Raw genomic sequence first — 24,314 nt, 5'->3', positions numbered from 1 at the left:
TGAAGGCGGGTGTAGATCACGAGTCACGAAGCGAACGTCTGCAGTGCGGACAGGAAATGATCTCTCGTCGCGTGAAATCGCACCTTTCGCCACTTATGTGCAATGGGTACACGTGACCGACTTCGGTCGAAAGTACATGCAGATAAAGGACAAAAGAGTATCCTGAGCTTTACGCAGCTGAATTTTTAGGTTGCCTCGAAAAAGCGTTCCCTCAGAAGGGATAGTAGCTGCATGGAGACATTCTTTGCATATGAGTCATCCCCATATCTTTCCCCAGTCTGACCACTTTCCAGGAACATCCCGCCTTGCAGTGGGACACAAGAAAAAAACGAAGCGGCTTTCCCGCGTCAAAGGACCTACTACCTGCCAGTGGCTTCGGCTGATTCGCATGACCCTGCTAGGGGGACAATGCAGGGAGCGGCACCACAATGCAGAAAGGGGTGCTATCCCGGTCCATAGCCAATGAGATTATCCCCTTTATCTACCACTCCCTGCTTTGTCCCACTAGCAGGGTCATGAGAATCGGCCAGCACCATTGGCCATGGAAGGGAGTGCTGCGAGAGGGAAAAGCGGGTGCGTTCTTAAGAGGGTTAACCAGTGATAGTGTCCATAGGAAATACAGGGGAACTTTCAGAAACTGTAGTGTGTCTAAAAATAGCTTTGTGACAGTCTTTTCTTCTTTAGTGAGTGGAGGAAATGTTGGGGGCAGAGATTATTTTTTAAGTTTCATTTTTTTTACAAGTCAGAGGTAAATATCCAGAAAAATTGCACCTTTAGATATGCCACTCTTTCATGTCATGTGGTGAAAAAACTAAGCCAAATATAAGAAATTCGTCGGCAACATTTCCTCCCTTTTTTTTCTTGATTGCCAAGCCGCAATGTTCATCCATATCGAGCTCAGTGTTTTCTTTTTACAGGCTCTGAAATGTGACTATGTATTTTCTGCTGGGATTTGAAGTTCGCGCCAAGTTAAGCTAGCGCGACATGGCTCCGTCTGACGTGAGAATATTTTGTCGCTACTACACTCTATCTCCAACCTCTTGGTTGCCTGTGTTCGTGCGCGCAGGTTTTTACTCAGAACTTGGACCGACTTGAGTCCTTTCCTTTTTTCTTGCTCTTGCTGTATTCCGAACGGATCTCTGCTTTTCTTTTTTGCTCGAGCTCATGCTGGGGAAAGGAAGTGGAATGCAAGGCCACACCCAAAAGTTCCCCCTTTTCCCCTCCCGGCAGCCACCCAATAAGGCATTGTTAGTGCCAAAACACAGGAAGGGGCTCCATATTAAGGACAGTTTGGGAGAACAAGTGACGCTATCGGGTTCATGTAAACAGGGCTAAAGGCATAGACTAATTTTCATGACGTAGAGATTAACATCCTTTTACTGAGGCACTTGCAAATAAACTGCGATCTCACGCTATACTTGTGGACAACTACCTGTGGCAGTGTAACAGCTCACGTCAAGGGAAGAAAGTACTGTCTACTTCCTTTTGCTGCACTACAACTGCGGTATCATGAGAACCGGCGGAAGCCAACGTTCGCCTCTGGCTCCAAGCTAGTGAAACCAGAATGTGTCGGATCAGCATCGAAACATCGGTTCTGGTAACGTGTCTTTGGTCGAGTGTCGCTTTTTTTTCCCAATTCTCCTCCCGAACAGGCATATCTCTGCCAGAATGTTCGCGTTATCAGTGCAGGTGCTGTCCACTGTACCGGGTAAGCGTGGGTGCACCTTGTCTACATAAAGGAGCTCGCGGATGTCCGAGCACCCTACTCCAGAATAGACATCTCCGTGGTGTAAATAACGTTTGTCAAACGTTCATGGCCTGTGTGGCAAAATCATGCAGTTTTTCTTTTGAACCGGCTGCGCATGTATCAAGCGTTTCCCAGCAGTACTCCAGCGTTCTCATTCTCCCAATTAGATACGCCTCAGTATGCGCCACACCTAGTCACACCTACTGCACTACGCTTAGCCTGGCTCACGGTGTAAGAGTATTCTCGCACAGTGACCGGGCTGCAGCGCCAATCTTTTCGTCTATTCAATTGAAATTTTTATTATTTTTAAAAATAAACCGCTATTAGCAACTTTGTCCACAACAGTTGGAAGTTGCTTGTACAATGACGAAATTTGCGTTCAAAGTCACCACGAATAGCAACAGGACGATCTCAGTGCTTTCGCAAACTACACATCTCACCCCTTTACCCAAGTTTGATTTGTTCCGTTGTGTGGGGTTGACATGGGGAGATAAGTACTTTCTCCCCACTCAATCGCGGCTGACACGGTTCAAAGCCGCCCGGACCCCACCCCGTGATCGCGTACGCTACCGAGCGCTCGCCGACCACGGCGGGCCTTGCTCTGGGGGAACAAAGGAACGACACATTGGCTGACACAAACAGGCATTTATTGCTACAGAAACAATAACGCCAGCTAGCAACAAGGTACGCTAATGAATCAAGGTCGTCCGACTCACCAGCAAGGTTCCGAGCGAATGTTCGCCCGCGCTAGGGCAAGGGATATAAACTCCGCAGGCCGGACGGGACGAGTACGGGAGCCTGTCTCCCCGTCGCTTCTTCGCCCCGCCGGCGAAGAGCGGAGCCGCGAGCGACGCGTCCGATCGCGGCGATTATCCCGGCCGAAGAGAGCCCATCTCCCGCGGGCAGGCTTCAGCAGTCTCCCGCGCAGCGACGCTTGCGCCCTCTCTTGCCAGTTAATGTAACTGACAAGGGAATCCGCTCAGCCTCGAGGTGAGACCGCCGCTGCACGGTGCCTCGCGGGAAAGCAAACTCAGGGGGCTGCAGGGCAGGTCCCCACATCCCCCCAACCTTAAATAGACCCACGCGCCTGAAAGTACATGCTATGGGGGAGTCTCCTGGTCTTCATGTCTTTGAGGCACGTCTTGCAGCGGAGGTCACGCCGACTTCCGCGGTATTCCGAAGGCGGCGTGAAGGTCTCCGCTGGGACGACTCGTATGGCCCGCGCACTACCGTGTCCGCAGGCCCGCGAATCGAAGGCCGGTGGGAAAACTGCAGGCCAGGATCCTGCAGTAGTCGCCAGGGCAGCAGCAGCCGGAGGTGACTGCTGACTGGTCTCGCCACAGCTGCCCCGGATGGATGCGGCGAACAGGATACAGGCCGCTCCGTCGCAGCAGGTGGCAGCGAGACGATGTGCACCGGTCAGCAAGCCTGGGTGGCTCCACCGGATCTGCAAAATTGTCGAAACGCTCTCAGCGTGCCTTTAACGTAGGTCACGGGAGGGGAAACGGCATCCGCAAGGGCCTCGTGGCACAATGCCTAACTGGCTAGCAAAACGTGTCGGCGGCTGTGCAAACGCAAAGTTCGAGTGAACAATGCCCTTTCTTGAGTTGAACGAGACTGCTCAGTTCGTGCGAGGTTACAAAAAAAACGGACGGGCAGCAAAGTGCGCCCCCTCTCAACGTCACGGTCCGGTGGTCATGTCTCTTTTGATGTGGTGCAGGCAGCTCCGAAAAGCCTCAGGCCTAACGACCACTCCGACAACGACCGTGACCACAACAAAGACCCGAAACGGGTTTTGTGCGCGCAGCCGCGAGGAGACATCAGCTTTGTGGGGTGGTCCTACCCCGCTCACTGCACAAAGCAGCTTCTGAGCGGTCGGCGCCCACCGTATCGGACGGTGTCGGAGCGCCCGGTGCCGAGCTGCAATACCAGCGAGCTCGAAGCGGTACCCGTGGCCCCAGGCCACCCGGCTCCCGGAGCCGCGACTCCCAGAGTCGAAAAAGAGATAGTAGAGAAAATATATACAGAAACTCGGACCACCCACGCGGCTTCCGTACTCGCTCGCTTCGGGCTCGGCGACTCCGCGGGCGCTAGGCCTCGAACTCCCTCGATGCGGACCAAGTCATTCTCACGAAGAAACTGCAGGGAAAAAAAAATGTGCTGAGCATGTCGAGAAGTTCAAACATGCTGCAGCGCAATACACCTCGCACTCAAGAAAGCATGCCGCAGGTCCTAGCGATCAAAATTCACTCTAGGCCTAGCACTTGTCAAGTCCGGACAAAGAGCGTTCCTCGAACCGAACCGACAGTCGTCCAATGTTCCAAGAGCAGGCCCCACGTTGGGCTGCCAGATGTGGGGTTGACATGGGGAGATAAGTACTTTCTCCCCACTCAATCGCGGCTGACACGGTTCAAAGCCGCCCGGACCCCACCCCGTGATCGCGTACGCTACCGAGCGCTCGCCGACCACGGCGGGCCTTGCTCTGGGGGAACAAAGGAACGACACATTGGCTGACACAAACAGGCACTTATTGCTACAGAAACAATAACGCCAGCTAGCAACAAGGTACGCTAATGAATCAAGGTCGTCCGACTCACCAGCAAGGTTCCGAGCGAATGTTCGCCCGCGCTAGGGCAAGGGATATAAACTCCGCAGGCCGGACGGGACGAGTACGGGAGCCTGTCTCCCCGTCGCTTCTTCGCCCCGCCGGCGAAGAGCGGAGCCGCGAGCGACGCGTCCGATCGCGGCGATTATCCCGGCCGAAGAGAGCCCATCTCCCGCGGGCAGGCTTCAGCAGTCTCCCGCGCAGCGACGCTGGCGCCCTCTCTTGCCAGTTAATGTAACTGACAAGGGAATCCGCTCAGCCTCGAGGTGAGACCGCCGCTGCACGGTGCCTCGCGGGAAAGCAAACTCAGGGGGCTGCAGGGCAGGTCCCCACAGTTGTGAAATTATAAGCACTGAAGATGACATGAAGCCAAGTATTTCAGCAGTAATTTCCTTACTGAAGTGACTATCGCTCATAAATAAAGTGAAGAATTCGGCGACGCCAATAGCAACAAACGTGCTCGGTGATCATCGAAGAGGAACGTTCAACATAAGGCTCTAAAAAAAACTACTACCCAGAATAATGTCGAAATAGTTGCGCCTGGCTGCAATCCTTCCAGATAACGCTGATTGAATCTCGCATAACAAAATGTTAATCCCGCACGCCCACGGTTTTTAACTGGAACAAACAAATGGTACAACATTTTCACGGCATTACTTCTGTCAAATAAGCATCGGCCGGATGCTTAAACGAAAAATAAGGTCAACAACAGCAAAGAAAATGCAAAATAAAAACTGGAAGCGCAAACAATGAGAAGGCAAAAAGCTTTTCACTGAGGCCGCTTCGTCGAATCAGCGTCCACACTCGTACATGGTCACCAGGATTGAATTGCGTGTGCCGACGGAGGAATACGCGGAATACAGAATAGCTGGCCAAAGGGGAGGTGTTCGCAAGGTGTGTCAAAAGATGCCTCACACTTATCTGTTCTGGCTAGGCGAATCTAACACTACTTTTAACTACAGGCTGTAAACCCCAACCTACCGAATGTGTGTACTTAGGGCAGGTAGTGACAGCTGATCCGAACTATGAGAGAGAAATAACTATATGAATAAGAATGGGGTGGAGCGCATTTGGCAGGCTCTCTCGGATCATGAATGGCAGTTCACCAATAATAACATTAATAATTGTTTTTTTTTGGAGGGGGGAAGGAAATGGCGCAGTATCTGTCTCATATATCGTTGGACACCTGAACCACGCCGCAAGGGAAGGAATAAAGGAGGGAGTGAAAGAAGAAAGGAAGGAAAGGTGCCGTAGTGGATGGCTACGGAATAATTTCGACCACCTGGGGATCTTTAACGTGCACTGACATCGCACAGCGCACGGGCGCATTAGCGTTTTTCCTCCATAAAAACGCAGCCGCCGCGGTCGGGTTCGAACCCGGTTACCAATATCCCACAAGGAAAAAGTGTACAACAGCTATATCTTACCGATACTCATCTATGGGGCAGAAGCGTGCAGGCTAACGAGAATGGTTCAGGTTTAAGTTAAGGACAGCACAGCGAGCCATGGAAAGAAAAACGATTGTGGTAACGTTAACAGACCGGAAGAGGGCAGGGTGGGGGAGAGAAGAAACGCGCGTTAATGACATCCTAGTCGAAATTAAGAGGACGAAATGGGCTTGAGCAGGGCATGAAATGCGAAAGCAAAATGGCCGCTGCTCCTTAAGGGTAACGGAGTGGATTCCAAGAGAAGGCAAGCGTATAAAGAGGCGGCAGAAGGTTAGGCGGCCGGATCAGATTAAGAAATTTGCGGGCATACGGTGGGCGCAGCTGGCAAATGGCAGGGTTAATTGGAGAGGCATGGGAGAGGTCTTTACCCTGCAGTGGGTGTAGTCAGGCTGCTGCTGCTGAAGATGAATATATTCATCAATAGCAAAAAAGGTCTTTTATGTCCGTTGGATTTTGGATTTTGAAAAATTTTAGATGTATTCTGAAAAATTAGAATTTTCGTATCCTTTGTTCACTACTATATATATATATATATATATATATATATATATATATATATATATATATATATATATATATATATATATATGTATATATATATATATATATATATATATATATATATATATATATATATATATATATATATATATATATATATATATATAGCCGAAGAGATAGCATGAGCAACGGCGGTCTATCTACACTGGCCATCCATCATGTTCTAGGTAACCGGGAGACCACCAGCAGCAGAAGCACAGATGGTGGTAGCGAAAGGAGGCCATCCATGCCGAGCAGAGCCCGAAAGTAAGGCAAAGCTTACTGAAGGAGCATGGAGACGGCGACTTCGGCCTCGTGCTCTTTTTAGCACTTTCGCTATGACGAAGGGTTCGTCTGCACAGCTTGTACCGCTCCCCCCGAAGACGCGCTGGGCACGTCGTCACTGCCGCTAGTTCCTACCCCCTAGTGAAGACGAGCTTCGTTTTCGCGATGTTTGCAGTTCACGCTGCCTCAACATACGGCGCTTAGGGAACAAAGAACGCTTAATACGTCTAGAAATGTGGCGGAAAATAATTTGCATGCTAAAACAGGCAAGTAGGCATAAATGAATGCACTGGTGACGGTTACTTGTGGACAAGTTTGTTGAAAAAAAATTGACAGGACGGTTACGTCTAGGTAACGCGCGGTTCAGCGATAGCAGTGAAGGCATTTAGTTTTGGCAGGCAGCTGTTCCGAACAGGCTTATGCGACCCCAGTTAACCGTGACATAAGGTGATATCAGACGACGAGGCACAAATAGACGCACTCAATTTATAAAGGCCTTAACAAATCTCACGTCGTGTTATGCGGGATGATAACCATACCCGGGTTGCTGTAAAAAAGGGCCGAAAATGAGAGCGCATCAATATGTATCGAGTGTACCGATTGAAAAGGATGTCAATAAGTTGCTTTGCTTCTCTTCGGAGCGGACGGATTCCAGCGACGACGACAATTCGGCGTGCGGCCAGGGGACGACGGACAACGTACGCCGACAATCCCCCAACCTACTTGGCCTCCACGTTTTCCCTTAAGAAGCGGGAAGACGACGCATTTGGCCTTCAGACTGAGCGTAGTGGAGATTGTGATTGCAAAGTGTGAAAGTGTCCGACAAATTCGCACCACGTCTCACTGGGCATGGGATTCCACGCTACCTATACGAAGCTCCTTTATTTGCTCTGTGCGGTGACAGAGTGACAAAATGAAAAGTACGCGATAAAAAACCATGCGCGGTGCAAGAACTGCGGTGTGGCGCTATGCGCGGCAACCTGTTTTGAAATGTGCTATACAAATGCAGCCCTTCAGCAGCCAGAGCCGCTCTTTCACAGAAGCTAATGTACCTCCATCCGCTTTTCATGAAATCATCGAGTGGTGAAAGTGAACTGTCAGAGCGAACCCATTAGGCACAACCACAAAATCCGGAAAAGAATATGCAGCAAAGACAAACTGCTGTAAAAGCTTTATAGTGAAGCCGAACTTCTTCATTCTTATTCAATAATTTTTCAGTGTCTACGCTGGACAGAAGTTGGGTTTTTGCGGCTTGCGGTATTTTAATTACTTTGCGGAAAAAATAAATGCGGAGATAGATACTTACGTAAAAAATATAACGTACTCTCCTCAGACTGAGCAACCCTGGAAAGGCAGGCCGACTGTGCACATGAAGACAATGATGCTTAATGTGGTGCTGTATTCACTTGTGCGCACAGAAGGTTCATGCATGGTAATGATTAGAGCGGCGCGAATGTATCAACTGCGCATGAGCGAGAAGCCTGGGAATTAGCTTCTGCTGGACCGTTTTGGTTGAAATATTTAAAACACTACTGCTGGCGGTCAAGATAAGTAAACATTCACCTAGAGCTAGTAGATGCGCCGTCATTACTTCCATGCCGCTCTAATCACTGGCAAATGTGTGCTTTGTGTTCGTATATAAAAGTTATTGAGCATCGCATTTAGCCTTGTCGTCTCCATTTAGTCAGTAGGCCGCTTCTGTGTGTGCCCAGCCTTGGTAAACAGAATATATTTTACATTTTAAAGAGAGCGGGGCGAAGGTCGCTTCTTCCGTAATGCTGCGGTGAGGTTTTGTTGGGCGCCATTCGACATGGACGGCCCCATAGCGCTACCGTCGGCTGTGCTTCTGCTCCTGGCACTGTTCTGGCGGCCTGGAGAACCGTGGATGGCCGATGCAGCCGGACCGCCTTTGATCTGCGGTAATGCACGCCTCGTCGCCCAGGCTAGATACTTGACCAAAATGGGTAGCGGACTCGCACGCCAAGTCCGTAAACCAGTGTCGCTTTTCTCAAGACCTGAATGTGGACGGTCGTCGCCACGCTTACTCTAAGTGCACGCTATAATGTTTAGTGGAGTCTTAAGCTGCAAAAGTAAAGTTGTTCGATACTTGTCCTGGTCATGAAACTTCGCGGCTAGCTTGATGAAGAGACAGCAGCTGCTGCTAGGGGTACCCTAATCATCTAATGTCATGACCGTGGCGGCAGCGTTGAGGTTTATCCTGCACATCTAACCGCATGTTTCCGACATTTTTGTAGTCAGAATGCGTGCAAGCGACTGGCTTGGAACATATTTCATGGGACACAGAAGAAAAACGAAAAGACGAGGAAAGTGTCGCAGAAACAAACATATGCTGCCAATTAGTGACGCCATACATGCCGGTGGCATAAAATATTTTTTCGGCTTTCATTGCCTCATATTTAATATATCACTACGTCGCCTTCTCGGTATCGGCAGTTGACTGCCGTATATCAACGTCCTAAAATTGAAGGGGCAGCAGTTACGCCCAAATTCGGCGCCCAACAGCTGCATCACGGCTCTGCGGCATACGCGCAATATATAGAGCAAAAAGGGGAAGCGTTCTGAGTAAATAGCGTAACAGTGAAGCTGCTGTAGGAACACCGCAGGCGAACATGTCCCTCCAGCTATTCATTGCCATGAGAGATTACGCCACAATGAGTATGCAAACCTCACGATTTTTCTCTCTGAACGCGGGAATTTTCGAACGTATACTCGTGCGGCACGAGTGACTGAGTACGGTCCGTCGCGGTCGAGGCGAGGCACCACGAAAATACTTTCTGTTCTGTGCATCCCGTGTAGGCAATGGTGCGTATGGCATTTTAAAGGAACAAAAAAAAACTGCTATTTACCGGCGTTTTAATGCAACGCTGGTGCTATTTAGCTTCACCTTGTAGGCAGTTAATAAAAAGTTATGGCATAGCGCGATCCGCATCCGCAAGGTGCCACTGCGCGTGCGCAGAACGGCCTGAAGGCGCTAGTTGGCGCCATGTGCCTGTCATCTGTAGTGTTTCTCTATATGCTCCCGCAGGGAGCAGAGTTGCGCGAAGGTCCGCCATCATGTTCCAAACTGTGCGGGAAAGCCACCGCTCGTGCGTACAGGGGCGGCGTTCATGGGGTCCCTGTGTAGAGCGCTTGGGCTTGTTTTTTTATTTGCGTACAAATTGCACTCGATCGCATTTTTTTAAACGTAACGCCAAAAACTAATCTGTAATTTGCCGAGGATGTGCATAATGCATGAAAAAAAAACGCATAGGTTAACAGCAAATTGTAGTCTTACCAAATCCACGAAAAATACCAGAAATGGCCTACGAGTTTGTTTTTCTGGAACAAATAATTTCAGATGAACAAGCAGTCCCGCTCCGGGTGGTACAGTGTCTGCTATTTTCCTTTGTGCGCGTATTAAGAAGAAAAAAAGTGTATTGCGATGCATTACTTTTTTCACAACTAGCACCGCCGCGTGTTTTTTGCCAGTTAAGCACAGAAAATATGAAAGCGCACCTTCCTAGAATCACATTAAAATTATTCGGCCGCTTTTTACAGGCACGAAGACAAAAGCAACACCAATGCATTGAACAGGCTAGTCTAACCTAACGAAAATATTTCAAACTCAATTGCTTGCGTATAACATTTTACAAAATGTACCCCATTGCAAAATGCAGTGAATTGACGAATCTTTAAAAGACCTTGGAAGTACTCTTTCTCTTTCAAAATATTAGCTTACCTAAATTTTATTAAAAGCATTATTTTTTCGTCTGTTTATTATATTATATTTCGTCGCGCTTAACGTGGCCATTCTGAAAAGCCACTTCAATCGCCGACGCACTTCGGCAGCCGCCGAACTTCCAAATTGCACTTCGTAAAACGCTTTGCCGTCTAGTTGCTGCAGTTTGGCGCGCAGCACGCAGTCATAGCTGACCACTGCGTGGCTCACTGCCAGAGCAGAACTCAGAACCTGACGCCACAGATGTGCACGGGAAATGTGTGAAATGTAGCGACAGCGTGGGCTCACGCGAGGTGTCGAGCTTACGAGGGTTCGCTCGGCACTGAGCCTGTGAAGTCGGCTTCTCCGCGGAAAGTTTAACGCCTGACGTCCCGAAAATCATGTGACCACCTCTAGGCGAATGGCGTTCGGAGCGGCTAGGGAAAGCAGACGTGCAACTCTGCTCCCTGCAGGAGCATATACAGGAACACTAGCGCCTCCTGCTCGTATCGTTCGGGCGCAGTGGGGCCATGCGGGGACGCAAGGAATCACTCGGTGAGCGGCGAACAACGGAGCGCACTTCCAATGCGCGTTCTCCACGAAGCTTGGGGCTTGCTGCCCATTCGTTCGGCACGGAAGCTATGCTGGCGCTCGTGGCATGGGGTTTGTTGAGAACGATGTGCCGACGAACTACGACTGCAACTTGAGTCTCGCGCGTTTCGGCAAAGCGCCTGGCAACGCTTCTAAGTGGTTTTTTTCCGCTCTGCGCGTACGTTCTACCGTTCGTATCGTCAGCAGCATCAGGTTCAGAAGCATCGAAGGCGTTGACCGTGAGCGGAAAATCCCGGAAGGATTAATAAATAAAAAATAGTAGCAAGTTGGTCTAGGTACGGAATTGAATGCAGGGATCTATAAATGTAGAGAATGACCTTCTGTATACATGGAAATTAACCCATTACGCTGTCGCGTTATACGCTCAAGGTGGAGCTTGAGTGTCCCCTCCAATTCTTTTTCACCTTTGCCTAGCGATGGCCATTTTGATCAAATTCACCATATTTTAGTTTAACATATGCCATGCGGCGCTGGATTAGCGTGAGTTTTTTTTTGGTATACCACGCCATTGTATGAGCAGGCAGCCTCGAAACAGCAGTTGAACAGTTCTGAGCACGATATAGATTTATTTAGATTTCTGGCAGCATTGGAAAGTACAGCACACAATAATACAAAAAGGAGTATGCTTAATTGTATGTACTTTAGGTTTTGTGCTAATTAATCCTCGAATGAATTCACCCCTGCAGATATGCCGAGGGATATGAAGGTACATATGTTCGAGTGCGCTAAGATGCTCCTTCAGCCGCATGTAAGTAGTCATGTCAACTCAGTTTTCAATGCCCTTACGAAGCCGAAATAGAGTTCTCATAGCTGTTAATTTTGCCTACATTGCGGGGCAGGTGCTCTCAAATATTAAAACCGAGCCTACATACAGCTTTGCATAAAATAGCATTTAAATTGTTAACTTTTCATCGTCACGTCTTGACTCAGATTTGTATCACTTCTCTGGCTTGGGAACTTCTTTAAGGGCACAGGGTAAGCCCTATACTTCCCATGCATTTTAGGCCATGTTGAGGTCCATGTTTCTCACTAACTAATAACAGTAGCCTAATAATAAATATATCATTGTTTGCCACGTTTTGTGCTCTTTTTACTGAACTAGAATATTTGAAATGTGTTGAAAATTCGATTTTTAATAACATTTTTTCCGGTAGTACACAACTGGCCTTTCTTTGCGCATTTCAAAATTCATAACAAAATAACTGCTCAGTGAAATTGCTTAATTCTAGTTCAGTAGTTGGCAACACTTATGTAGATGATTGCAAAAAAAAATATCAGCCGTCTGTCTTGAAAGGCATTGGAAATAATGGTACCTTTGTAAGAAAAAACACTGTTTTGAGATAATAGAGCGTAAAGAGAATAAAGATGCGAAAAACCACTTTTTATTCGCAGAAACGCCTCCATAGTAATTAGTTTAATAGCCCCCTGCTTCGTAGTCACTGTCGCCGTCATTTTTTCGCTTTTCGGTTTGTCGTTTTGACTGTCGGGCCTCTTTTGTAAGCTGTCGTGTTGCTCGGTCCGCAAAGTACATGCGCTTATGGTCAGCTTCCCTCAGCCACTTGATGGTGTTGCTCCCTGGGTTCAATCCACACGCCTTCAAAACGTTGGCCCGTGCGATGCTACCATCATTAAATGAAAGAACAGCATCCAGTGTTGCCATCCGTAGGGTCCGAAGCCTAACAAACACATTCTTTGGCGCGCGTTCCCAAACAACATGGTTGAACGACTCATTTGCATTTTGAGTTCGCCCATGCAGGCACTTCTCTAGGAGCTCAGCCTTCCATAGCTCCCTATAAATGGGTTTGATAGCCTCCAAGACAGATGCAGGCAAACTCTCCTTGTGGAAAAATGGCTTGCCCTCTGACTGACTTCTGTTGAAGGCACACCACGTATCAGGTCCCTTTGGGCAAAGTCCATGGCATGGGTCATCGTCTGTGGCCGATAAGTGGAAGAAGGTTGCCCAAACGGCCTTTCGCATTTCATCCAGGTTTCCTACATTTCTTCTGATGGCCAAACCATAGTACGTCTGGAGCTTGTCTATTACTGCATCAGTCAGTCGGCCTCGGCCCGAGAGGCTCTTTCCATAAGAGAGTTTTCCTGCTTTGTTTCCTTTTTTTAGCCTTCGTAACCTTGTGCCCATCCTTTTTTGCACGTGCCCTATGCACTCAACCTTGGATATTTCAACGGAATCACCATAATGGCATTTGTGCCTTCACAGCCATAAAAGCCTTGCTGTCACCATCCCCAAGGTATTTGACGTATCGAACGCCGTGAAGCTCCTCACTCCTGCCGAAAATTTTCAGTGCTCCTGCGACTTCCATTCCACCGCTGGTGCCTTGGTAGTTGCTTTGGCACACCTCTCTCTGAAGGGGGTCACTGTTTGTACCCTTGATGCTGCACTTTGGACAACGTTTAGACAAAACCTCCACATCCAGCACTTTCCCAGAGTCTACACTGGTCGCAGAGAATATGCCGTTATTGGAAGTATGGCCTCGCTTCTACCAGCTTCCATCAAGAGCAACTGCGATGTCTTTATCCCCCTCATTCAGCTGCACAGCTTCGTCAGCTGCCCTTTTCATCGACTCCTGAGCAGCAGCTTCGATGTGACCTAGAAGCTCTTGATTGTATTTCGCAAACTTTGTCGGCGGCTTAGGAAGGTTTAGCATAGCACAGAGTATATTTCCTGCAGCCATTCCCTTACCAATGGACCTCAAGGCATACACTAACCTGAGGTTGGCTTCATAGAGGCCAGAAGTAGTTTTCTTCGACGTCTCAAATCGTTGTGCGGCACAGTACACTTCACAGTTCAAACTGTAAACGCTTGCAACACCTACCCGTTTTGTCACAATTTCGATGAGCTCAACACTTCCACCGCACTCTCTGCACACACAAATCTGTGTAATTGCGGCACAAATGCTGTCCATGTCCATTAAGGCATATTGGCTGCTGCTCTGTAGCACATCCTCTTCCTGGAAGCACACAGAAAATCTTGAAAGCTTCGATGTCGAGGAGCTGGCGCGTTCGGCGTTCGGGATCTCATTCGGTCGTGGACATCCTTTTGCTTTTTCACGATGAGCGTAGCGGTTGCCGTGAAATTCACGCCTGACGAAGGCCTTCTTTGCCCTGGGCATCTCAACTTATCAGCAGCAACCAACACCGGCACAATTTACAATACTGATCGAAAGGGATAGCACTCGGACGCAGCTGCATGAAGGTTGAAGAAACGTGGAAAAAACGTGCAAAGCGTCTCAGGATTGTCTTGGCTAAAAAAGAGGAGCTGTACAATAGTTGCCAGACAATTTTTTATATGTAGCTGATTTTATACAAGTTTTGAAATCAGGTGGTGGACTTTTTGGTTGAAATAATTGACGTTAATCCTGAAAGGGGGCGTGGCCGCTCACTACTTGGTTTCGGAAAAAGCGTTTTTCAGCCGTAAATATGGCTTTCTGAGGAAAGTGCGATCATGAAACATGTGTAGAAAGAATTGAACTTCTAAAATTCTAAAAGAAAAAAAACGATTTTTTTCTAATTTTACCTTACCCTATGCCCTTAAGTCTCCACGGTTCCTGTTATATTCACCAGTGCCACCGGGTACCGACCGGTGATACAATTAGTATAAGTTTCGCCGGACCTGGTGTTTGGCTCATTCAGAAGGAAATGCTTCGGAAATCGGTCTTTGACCCCACCTTGAGCAAGTGAAAACACTTTGTGCCTTGGCGCTCTTTGGTCGCAGATGCCCTTGTGCCATAAAAATTCACTACCATCATTATCCTGATATATTAAGGAAGACGTATAAGCAAAAAGGCATGCCAACAGCCTGAATTTTTTTAACGCATCGAATGACATTGAGTTCGGCAGGACCCTTTGACGACGAGCTTTCGTCGGTCTTGAGATGAGCCATTACTCATGCCCACGTTGAACCAGAATGGGCCCATTGCTTTTGCTTGCCTAAAATCTGGAACGTCATGGTTTACTATTCTTGAACAAGAGAAAGGGCGATTGAGCCAGGTATAAAGCGAATATTGTCATCATGACCACCGAAAGGAAGAATGTGGCGAAAACCATTGAAAATTGAAAAAAAGCTGAGATTTTTTAGGTATCAACACGGCTTCTGTGGCCCAATAATGGAAGTGTTAGTGGACATAGAAAAATAGCTACATAATAATACGTAGTATGCTGGCAAACTAATTCCTGATTATGTAATTCTTAACTAAAACCACTGGGCTCCTGATTTCAATTAGGTATTTGCCGCCAGCTGTTACAAATTGGCGTATTTAATTTAAAATTTCGAAAACGCGATTATTCTTGCCGCTGTGGCTCAACAAATTCTGAATATGTCGCGCCAGAAGACGCTCGCTTTCGAAAAGACCACGCGTAAAGCAACGCCCTAAAGCTCCTGTCACTCGATGTTCAAAGTGTCACGGGGCTATTTCTCTTGTCGGCTGGAGCAGCGAACAGCGGCGATGCCTTCTTGAACACTGTAGGGTGTGGTTCCACGGCCGCCATCTTGCGAGTAGTTCAGATTCTGCCACTGGACTACGCCACTGATCCACGGCTGAGGTGATATGGGATGGGCGTCGTTCGAGACCAGAGAAGCTAGCAGTAAGATAGCATTTGAAGGGCGATTGAGAAAAATGGGGGAAAAGCAGTAGGCTAGGAAAGCTTTCAGATACCTGTATATTAGAAATGTTGATACGGAATGGAGAAAGCGAACTAGAAAATTGAGAAGGAAATATCTGGACACCTGTAGGGGGGCAAATCAGCAATTTTCGGTTAAGAAAAAGGTTGAAGAAACAGAATGGGCTCTGTGGAAAACAGGGATGCTGACGAAATCAGCGCTGGGAACATACATGATTTTAAAGCAGGAAATTGCCAACGAAAATAACCTTGATAATTGTAGGGGAAACTCTTTGTTGTTTGAGGCCAGGACGGGAGTTTTGCGGACTAAGACATATAGAGTCAGGTACCACGATATAGACACGTTGTGCGTTGCGTGTAGAGAGTAGGAGGAAACGGCTGAACACTTGATACTTTTCTGTAACGGGCTTCACCCTACAGTGGAAAGCAGCGGGGCTGATTTATCCAATGCATTGGTGTTTAAGGACAGTGAAGAGAAAGTAGATTTTAAGCGCGTAGAAGTAACCAAGCGAAGGTTATCTGATTGGTGGCTAAAATCAAGAGAAGATTAAAATTGCATAAGTCATGGCTAGGTGGCTTGAGCCACCGCGTGATTTAAAGGGTCAGCCGTATCCATCCATCCATCCATCCATCCATCCATCCATCCATCCATCCATCCATCCATCCATCCATCCATCCATCCATCCATCCATCCATCCATCCATCCATCCATCCATCCATCCATCCATCCATCTATCCATCCATCCATCCGTCCGTCCGTCCGTCCGTCCGTCCGTCCGTCCGTCCGTCCGTACGTACGTACGTACATAAATACATAGATACATACATACATACATACATACATACATACATACATACATACATACATACATACATACATACATACATACATACATACATACATACATACATACATACATACATACATACATACATACATACATACATACATACATACATACATACATACAGCCAGCCAGCCAGCCAGCCAGCCATCCATCCATCCATCCATCCATCCATCCATCCATCCATCCATCCATCCATCCATCCATCCATCCATCCATCCATCCATCCATCCAAAAGAAAGCTTCTACCCGTCTAGCCCAAAGCAACCCGACATTGTTTGGGTTGAGATGTTGAATTAAGTGCCGGATCCTTTCTCGACACGAGGTGTCTGAGGACTTTTCTTTTGGTACTCTGCGGGCTTTCACAGAGGATTGTAAAAGCCAGTTTCTTCTCACCGTCGTACGTGGGGTCCCGGAAGCCTTCATCGGGGTGGTTCCGCCGCTTTCTCTGCCTCCTCCTTGCCTGTTCTTCAAAACCACTCTCGATAGCTGGTCTGCACTAGGCTAGCTTGCCTAACGCGCGTCACACAAATAAATAAAAAACGACGTCGATCGTCAATTATTCTTATCCGCATTCCACTTTGAAGAGAAAGCTTGAGTGAGTTGGTGATAAACTCTCCACATGATTTCACAGTGCAAATTTAGCATAAGCGAAAAGAGAAAGGGGATGCCAAAAAAGTTAAAGGTGCAATATTATGCAAATTATCTATGTTATATTGTCTGTAAAATGTAATACAATGCATAGAGTAGAAGAAAAACAGTATTGAAAGTGGTAGTGCTAAAACAGATGGCTTCCAGTGATGAAATGTTTAATGCGCACTTGAAACGCATGTTAACAACACTAGTCGCAGTTGATGTGCGAAGATGATTCCACTAAGGGGATGTGCGTAAAAGGAACAACTGAAAGAAGGTATTTGGAATCCCGAATTTGTTAGGGTGTAATGGGGGGGGGGGACACAGATGTGTCACGACGGGAGGACATGCCAACATATTTACCCGTCATCATTACCGCGCGAGGCTGAACTTATGGCTGTGTGCTGTAGAACGTCCGATATTGTGAAAATTACTACATTTCCGGACTCTAGATAAGAATGTCCTTCAACAGTGAAATCTGTGATTGTGAGGTTGATGGCACCGTAACAATTGATAGGTGTTTAAGGTGCTTTACCTCCTGTTCAAATGGAGGTGGATCCGGTCCTTTTTTGTGTGATTCGGCCGCCACCGTCAAATGTGCATGCTAGCCCTAGCTCATTTTCTCCCGGAAGTTCCTGAAAAGAAAAGACCCGATGCCGCTTTGACTATACTTTCCTGCAAATGTAATGTAATGACTATACTTTCCTGTAAAGCTGTAAATGTAGCCAAGAGAATGCTTTTTCTGTCACTGAACTCCTTTCCATAGCTACCGTGCCTGCGATTTTTTTGTACAATGTATTCGACAAAGCTTGCACCTGCGGCTGCGTATATATATTTCTCTGTGTTTATACAGCTGCAAGTCTTATGCACATTAGAAATGGCTTTGTTATTTTTTTGAGTATTTTTATATCTTCTCACCGCTTCTGCGATCGAACCACCGATGTCGTGCTCAATAAAATATTTCAAGATTGAGGCACCGCGGCGGGTATTGTCTAGGTATTTCCATCTACGCCTTCGAGAAAGAGGTTTCCATCATCATTAGGGAAGGCTAATCCGGACACCTAAAGCAAATTTTTATGGCTATATAAATTGCTTTATATAAATATATAAATTTGCTTTAGGTGTCCGGATTAGCCTTCCCTAATGATGATGGAAACCTCTTTCTCGAAGATATATATATATATATATATATATATATATATATATATATATATATATATATATATATATATATATATATATATATAAATTTGCTTTAGGTGTCCGGATTAGCCTTTCCTAATGATGATGGAAACCTCTTTCTCGAAGGCGTAGATGGAAATACCTAGACAATACCCGCCTCGGTGCCTCAATATATATATATATATATATATATATATATATATATGCGCTTTCGCTTCGTATTCAGTACATTATGAGTGCGTTTAATGGATTCTTCTTTCATTAGAATAGACTCTCAATACTTGGTCAATGAATAGAATTAGTTCAAAACGATTTGTGAGGTATGACTTGAATGGGGATAGGTAAGCTTGAACATTTGTTGATTGGCCTACATTTGTCGCTTGTGTGCAGGTTATGGAGCTGCTCGAAAAGAGAGGAAAGCGTTTTTTCAAGGGACGCAACATTGTGGATGCCATCACAGACATGTGCGTCGAGGGGTCAAAGATGATCAACAACAATGTGAGTGTATATGCTCCTGAAGAAAGATCTTAGTTGCTGCACCAAAGTAAATAGGTTGAAGAACTGGTGCACTATCTGTCTCACATATTGGCGGACACCTGAGCCGCGCCGTGAGGAAGGGAATAAAGGAGCGAGTGAAAAAAGAAGGGAAGAAAGAGGTGCAGTAGTGGAGGGCTCCGGAACAATTTCTACCACCTGGGGATCTTTAACGTGCACTGACATCGCACAACACACGGGCGCCTTTTGCGTTTCACCTCCATCGAAGCGCAGCCACCGCGGTCGGTTTCGAACCCGGGAACTCCGGATCAGCAGCCGAGCGCCCTAACCACTGAGCCATCGCGGCGGGTTAATAGGTTCTCCCTACGCTGTGTTCTGGACAACAACGTCGGTGCGAACGCGAGCACTAGCGACGAATGCGCTAAAATTCGAAGCGGAGCGCACGTAGAGAGCAGCGAACGTGCCAATGGCAAATATTATCCTTTGTTCCAGCCCCTGGTTTCCAATATTTGAGAAAATGATGCTATGATTGAAGGGGGCGCGCCAGCAAAGCCAAGGACACCATATTCACGAGGTATCTAACCTCGAAGTTACCATTTGGGTGTTTTAGAGTGAGCTCAAAGCCAACCCCTTTGCCTTTGTTGATGTTTGAAAAGCGTAAAATTTAAAGGATGCTGCGAATTTCTGTTCCAACGAGGGGCTTAACCCACCTTGTGAAGGCAAGGCAAGGGAAAAGAAAAGCTCGTTATTGCATTATGGAAAGCCTGTTTCCCCACCTCCGTTTCGACGCGGTCGAACATGTTCATTATCGTGGGTCAGGACCGATCCGGCTGTGCGAGGACGGAGGACTTCCTAATGGCGGAAGCGCTAGCAGCGACGGGAGCACCACCTCAAAGGTAGCACGGAACGCCGCGGAGCCGGTGAGGGGCTCTTCGGGGTCCGGCCAGCGTCATGAGTGGTTGTAGTCGCACGCTCTCGTCACCTTCCGCGGCAGGCGCACGGAGATCCGTTGTGCCTCGCCGCTGGACTTCTGGTTCCAGGCAGCGAAGTGAGCGCAGCAGACGCGCGCTCTCGGCACCTTTCCTAGCAAGTAATCGGGGATGGCTTTGCCCCAAGAACGTGGAGCGCACGGGAAGGCCTGGCCGCCATTGTCTGCGCATACAATCATTCGCCGCCGATACCTCCGAAGTCGTGCCCCTGCCCCAGCCACTACGCCGGAAGCCCTTCTTACGCAGCCTCCTACTTCCGAAGAATGCCTCGTCGATGTTTTATAGGTAGCTGGCCCGCTCTGTGCATTATTTGCGTGTGCAATAAATAGCATATGAGTGTTCACGGTTTGCCGTTTTCATTTTTGTTCTCTCTAGCACGAACACCTCCGCGGTTAGCGAGCGGAAAAGCTAACCCGCAGCTATGGACGAGGGTGGCGCTTGTGAACACTCTCAAGGTTCGGTTACACTTGAGGAGCGGAAGGCTGTCCCCCATATTTCCAAAACATAAATGACGGAAGCGAACAGACACAGAAAGCAAGGAACATAGGGGATTTTTTTTCATTTGTTGTCTCTTTATCACTGGGATATGAATAGTGTTATTATTATTATTATTTTTAAGATAACTGATTAGAAAGCAGAAGAAAACATCCACATGGTGGCAACTCGATTCTGGCAGGCACTCTTGATGCCATATGTATCATAAGAGGGTACTCGCACAGCTTCTGCCCTGCCGTTCGATCACGTTCGATCACTTACGGTAATTCAGGACGTACTACGTCCGCCGCTATGAACGAGAGCGGCGCTTGTGAACACTCTCAAGGTTAGCTTGCACTAAACATAAATACCCCTGAAAGGAGCACATTGGACAGCCGTCACCGATGCTTAGTTGCTAGAGCACCGGGCGCAAAATTCGGAGGTCGTGGGTTCGGATGCCTCCGAGGGTATGTGGTTGCTTTTCTTCTAGATTCTAATCAGTTATATTTAAGAACAATAATAATCACCCTATTCTGTTCCCCTTGATGAACAGAAAAAAGGGAAAACAATCTTCTACGCTCCTCGCTTTCTGTGGCTGTTGGCTTCCGTCATGTGTGTCTCCCTTTAATGCTAACAAATGATGAGATTCCAGAGAATGCTTGTAAAGGTGAAAAGTTGCTCTATTTGTAAATATTACTTTGCATTTCAAATGCCTGGCTCCTGAAAAAAAATGGAACGCACAAAACAGCACACAAATGAAGGGTCCCGCCTCCATGTGTTGTTTTGTTCTTTGAATTTTTTTAAAACCTCGGGTTTATGAGGTCAAACGTTAGACATAGAGCTTAGATTGAAAATCGTAGCGTCTTCGGTGGCCGCGTGGTGTACTTAATCCGTCAATATTAGTTCTTCGATCCTCGAAAAAAGTGACCGCTGGCCAGTGAGGGCTTGGGGTACGAGTGTTGAAAATTGAAAGGAAAGAAAAGGTGGAGTTACTGTCTCTCTTCCCGCTGGACACCCGGTGGACAGGTGAGAAAAGTGGAGAGGAGGATAGACTTTAGAAGTGCTAGCACTAGAGGGTTCATCATGGGGGATAAAACCGGACATCATTGGCGGTTTGAAGACTGGCTCTAAGAAAGTGAAATGCTCAGAACCGCCACCGAAGAGGAGATTTGACGGATAGTGAAATCGGATATGAACTGAATGAAAAGCATGCAAAGAAAGGAATTGACAAACAGAAGCTTAATTCTCGCGGCTTTATGTGAATTAAGTTTCCTAACACAAATCAGTCGTATAAGCGGAGTCGGAATGCAAACGTATTTCCGTCACTTTTTTCTCCCTTTATTTACCTTTTTGTCCTTTTTAGATTAATCGTCATTCCGCCTGGAAAGGGCTAGGATTTTCAAAGCGAACACTACAGTTTCTCGCCTGAGATTACGGCCCAATTCCCGATTACTAAACTAACGAACACGACTGTTATGTTTATTTTCGTGCGAAAATATGCTGCCTTTAAGACTCTAATCTGCACATGGGTATTTAAGGCCGCGAGCTGGAAGGCCTCGCCAGGCGACATCTTTCCTCCAAGCTAAGAAAAGACGGAAAGTAACTAGAAGGAAAGGAAAGTGTACTCAAGCGATTCTATGCCGAGATGAAAGCTGTCAATTATAAATTGAACCGAAGAATACCTGCAAAAACATATTGAGGCAAAAATAGAAATAGAACCGCAAGGCGCCATGCTTCGCAGGCCAGCGTGGGGCGCAAAGATGCTGAAAAAATGCTATATGTTGAAAAAAGGAAAAACGTCAGAAATCTCTTGCAGCCGTTACGCCTTGCCAAACAGAATCAAACGAAAGCGGAGCCCCACAATACTAAGGAAAGGCTTCAGTCTGAAAAAAGAGAATTAAGAGAGACAAATCCTAGTAAAGAAAAAAAGCTCGCTATATCATCGTCGACAGTAGTTTTAAGCATTAACTGCACTGCAGGAAATGTGCAGCACGTTCTATAACTGCTCATAATTGGGTGCAGCCGCTCTAGGATACTGGTCATGTCCTTTGGCTACTGGACGGGCCGCAGCTCTCACCCACTTCGTCTGCCTGGACAGCGGACACGGTTTGCTTGGCTGCTTTAGCGGCTTGAGGGGCGGCCGCCATAAGCAACTTCTCTAGCAGCTGGACAGCGCATTCGGCGCCCCTCGCCACTTTTGATGCTTATTTAATATACCCTGAGGATTAGAGGCATTACAAACGGGAACGATTACGAAAATAATTACGAAAACGTACAGTCCAGCAGAAGTAACTGGAACATAAATATATATGGCTCCTAATCATGTAATATAATCTAATGCGTTCTTGAACTGCTACTTATACAAAAATTAAATACAGCGCATACAGTGCAACAAACTGGGTATAGCTAGTGATAGTACAAAAATAGCTGGCTGCCAGTTTTGAAATGTTTTCTAAAGCTGCCTATAATGGTCGGCTATCAATAGTAGCGTTGATGCGGGAAAGTGATTCCACTCAGAGGATGTGCGTGGAAGGAACGAGTGAAAGAAGCCATTTGTTTTTCATGATGGGAATTATCGGTACTTTTCAGTACTGTGTGACGCGTCAGAACAATCACTGTCTCTTTGCTTGTCTTAACAACACGCCAGGAAGCCGTACCCGTTTTCTCAGCTTTTATTATAAAGATAGGCAATCTGCTCTTTCTCCTCAGTAATTCACCGTTAATGAAAGGCTGCTGCTGCAGCACGGCGGCTGTTGATTATTTTGAAGCGCTGATTCTAACTGATCAAAGGTGAAGAACAGATTTTTAAAAAAGCTTACCACGAGAGAGTACCCATTCGAAAACGTAGGACCAAGCCTTCGGCGATTGCGGAGTTTTATGAGATATTGGAAAATGATATCAGAATTGACATTTGGAAAAGAAGCTGTTTTCTTTAATTAAATGCTGGTTCGAAGCCCAATTAGGGCTAATATGACTCCGATGCAAAATGTCGGAATGATTGAGAAATGCTCAATTACATGTGAGGACTGAAGTTTGCCGAGGTTTGCGGACAATTTTTACCTGAATTATGAGACACTTAGCGCTACAATTGCTTCTTGCTAAAAAAAGCACAATGAATAGGTGTCACAGTGAAATCATAGCTGAGAATACAAACCATCTATTCACAACACTCCATTTGCCCTCACTCTTTCAATAAATATAAGGACTATGTCTTCGCTACGAAACTTCCTTTAAATTAGCATGTTCTATGGTGTTTTGTGGGCTGATTTCTCGGTAGACAAAAATCATGACTGTTCTTAGCTCTTCATTAGAATTGTCATTCTTCACAGACATCTGTTGGAAAACCATGTTCTCTGCTAGTAAAAGCAATACGTTTCTGTTTTGTTCACGTTGCTTATTTCATCGCAGCTCCAGGCCGAGATGAATTATTCTGCACAAAGCAGAGAAGCCATAAAAGTAGACGAATGCCCCATTGAAGGATATTGAAAGCAAACCCCTTTATGCCTTTTACCAGAAAAATAGTTTCTTCACCAAAATGCAGGATCACACACCGCTTGAGTTTCTGAATTGAAATTTATGATGACCGCAGTAAACATAACTATACTGTATCTGACACTGCGTCGGTGATCTTCACAAAGTTATCTCATTATGTAGGATGCGTTGGTTGCTTCCACTCATTTCTACCTCGTCATTGTAAACAATGGAAACACGTTCTAAAAAGTTATAGGCGTTTCAAATAACACTATTTGTAAAGTCGTACGTAGCATTGCTTTAGAGCGAAAAATTTTTCATGTGTACTTTTCTCGTACATGCTCGTATCTGCAATATCTGTACGGCCCTAGGGTAGATTAAATAAACAAAATGTGCATGGAAATAGTAAAGGAAGTAAATATGTGTGGTCTCAAATTATGTGTGCTATACTTTTTACTTTTTAGGTTGCTCTCACTGTGATGCAAGTAAAGGTACGTAAGCTAGGATCAGGAGCACCTAAATAGGATTCTACTAAGCATATCTGCAGTTTGTTTTTTCTGTCCTTTGAGGGCACTGCACGCCAAATACGTACAAACGAAAAGTCGACCACGCGAAACGAGCTGCTTTGAAAG

General features: G+C 46.7%; 1 protein-coding gene across 2 annotated transcripts in view; it reads left to right on the top strand.

Moving 5' to 3' along the window:
* The first annotated feature begins 6,533 nt into the window (after positions 1-6,533).
* Positions 6,534-24,314, top strand: part of LOC144134817 (uncharacterized) — a 28,239-nt gene continuing 10,458 nt past the window's right edge. Inside the window, exons 1-4 of one of the 2 annotated variants that reach the window (XM_077667651.1) lie at positions 6,534-6,607; positions 11,642-11,703; positions 18,644-18,751; positions 24,147-24,173. In XM_077667651.1, the coding sequence (XP_077523777.1) occupies positions 6,562-6,607; positions 11,642-11,703; positions 18,644-18,751; positions 24,147-24,173 (243 nt within the window). In that variant the 5' untranslated portion in view covers positions 6,534-6,561. Of the gene's footprint in view, positions 6,608-8,379; positions 8,545-11,641; positions 11,704-18,643; positions 18,752-24,146; positions 24,174-24,314 lie in introns of those variants that run through there. The other variant, XM_077667650.1, reaches the window with a different exon arrangement.

This window comes from Amblyomma americanum, chromosome 5, assembly GCF_052857255.1.
Source record: "Amblyomma americanum isolate KBUSLIRL-KWMA chromosome 5, ASM5285725v1, whole genome shotgun sequence".
NCBI lineage: Eukaryota > Metazoa > Arthropoda > Arachnida > Ixodida > Ixodidae > Amblyomma > Amblyomma americanum.
Note: the sequence above shows the minus strand (reverse complement) of the source record. Positions and strands in the feature narration are given on the sequence as shown.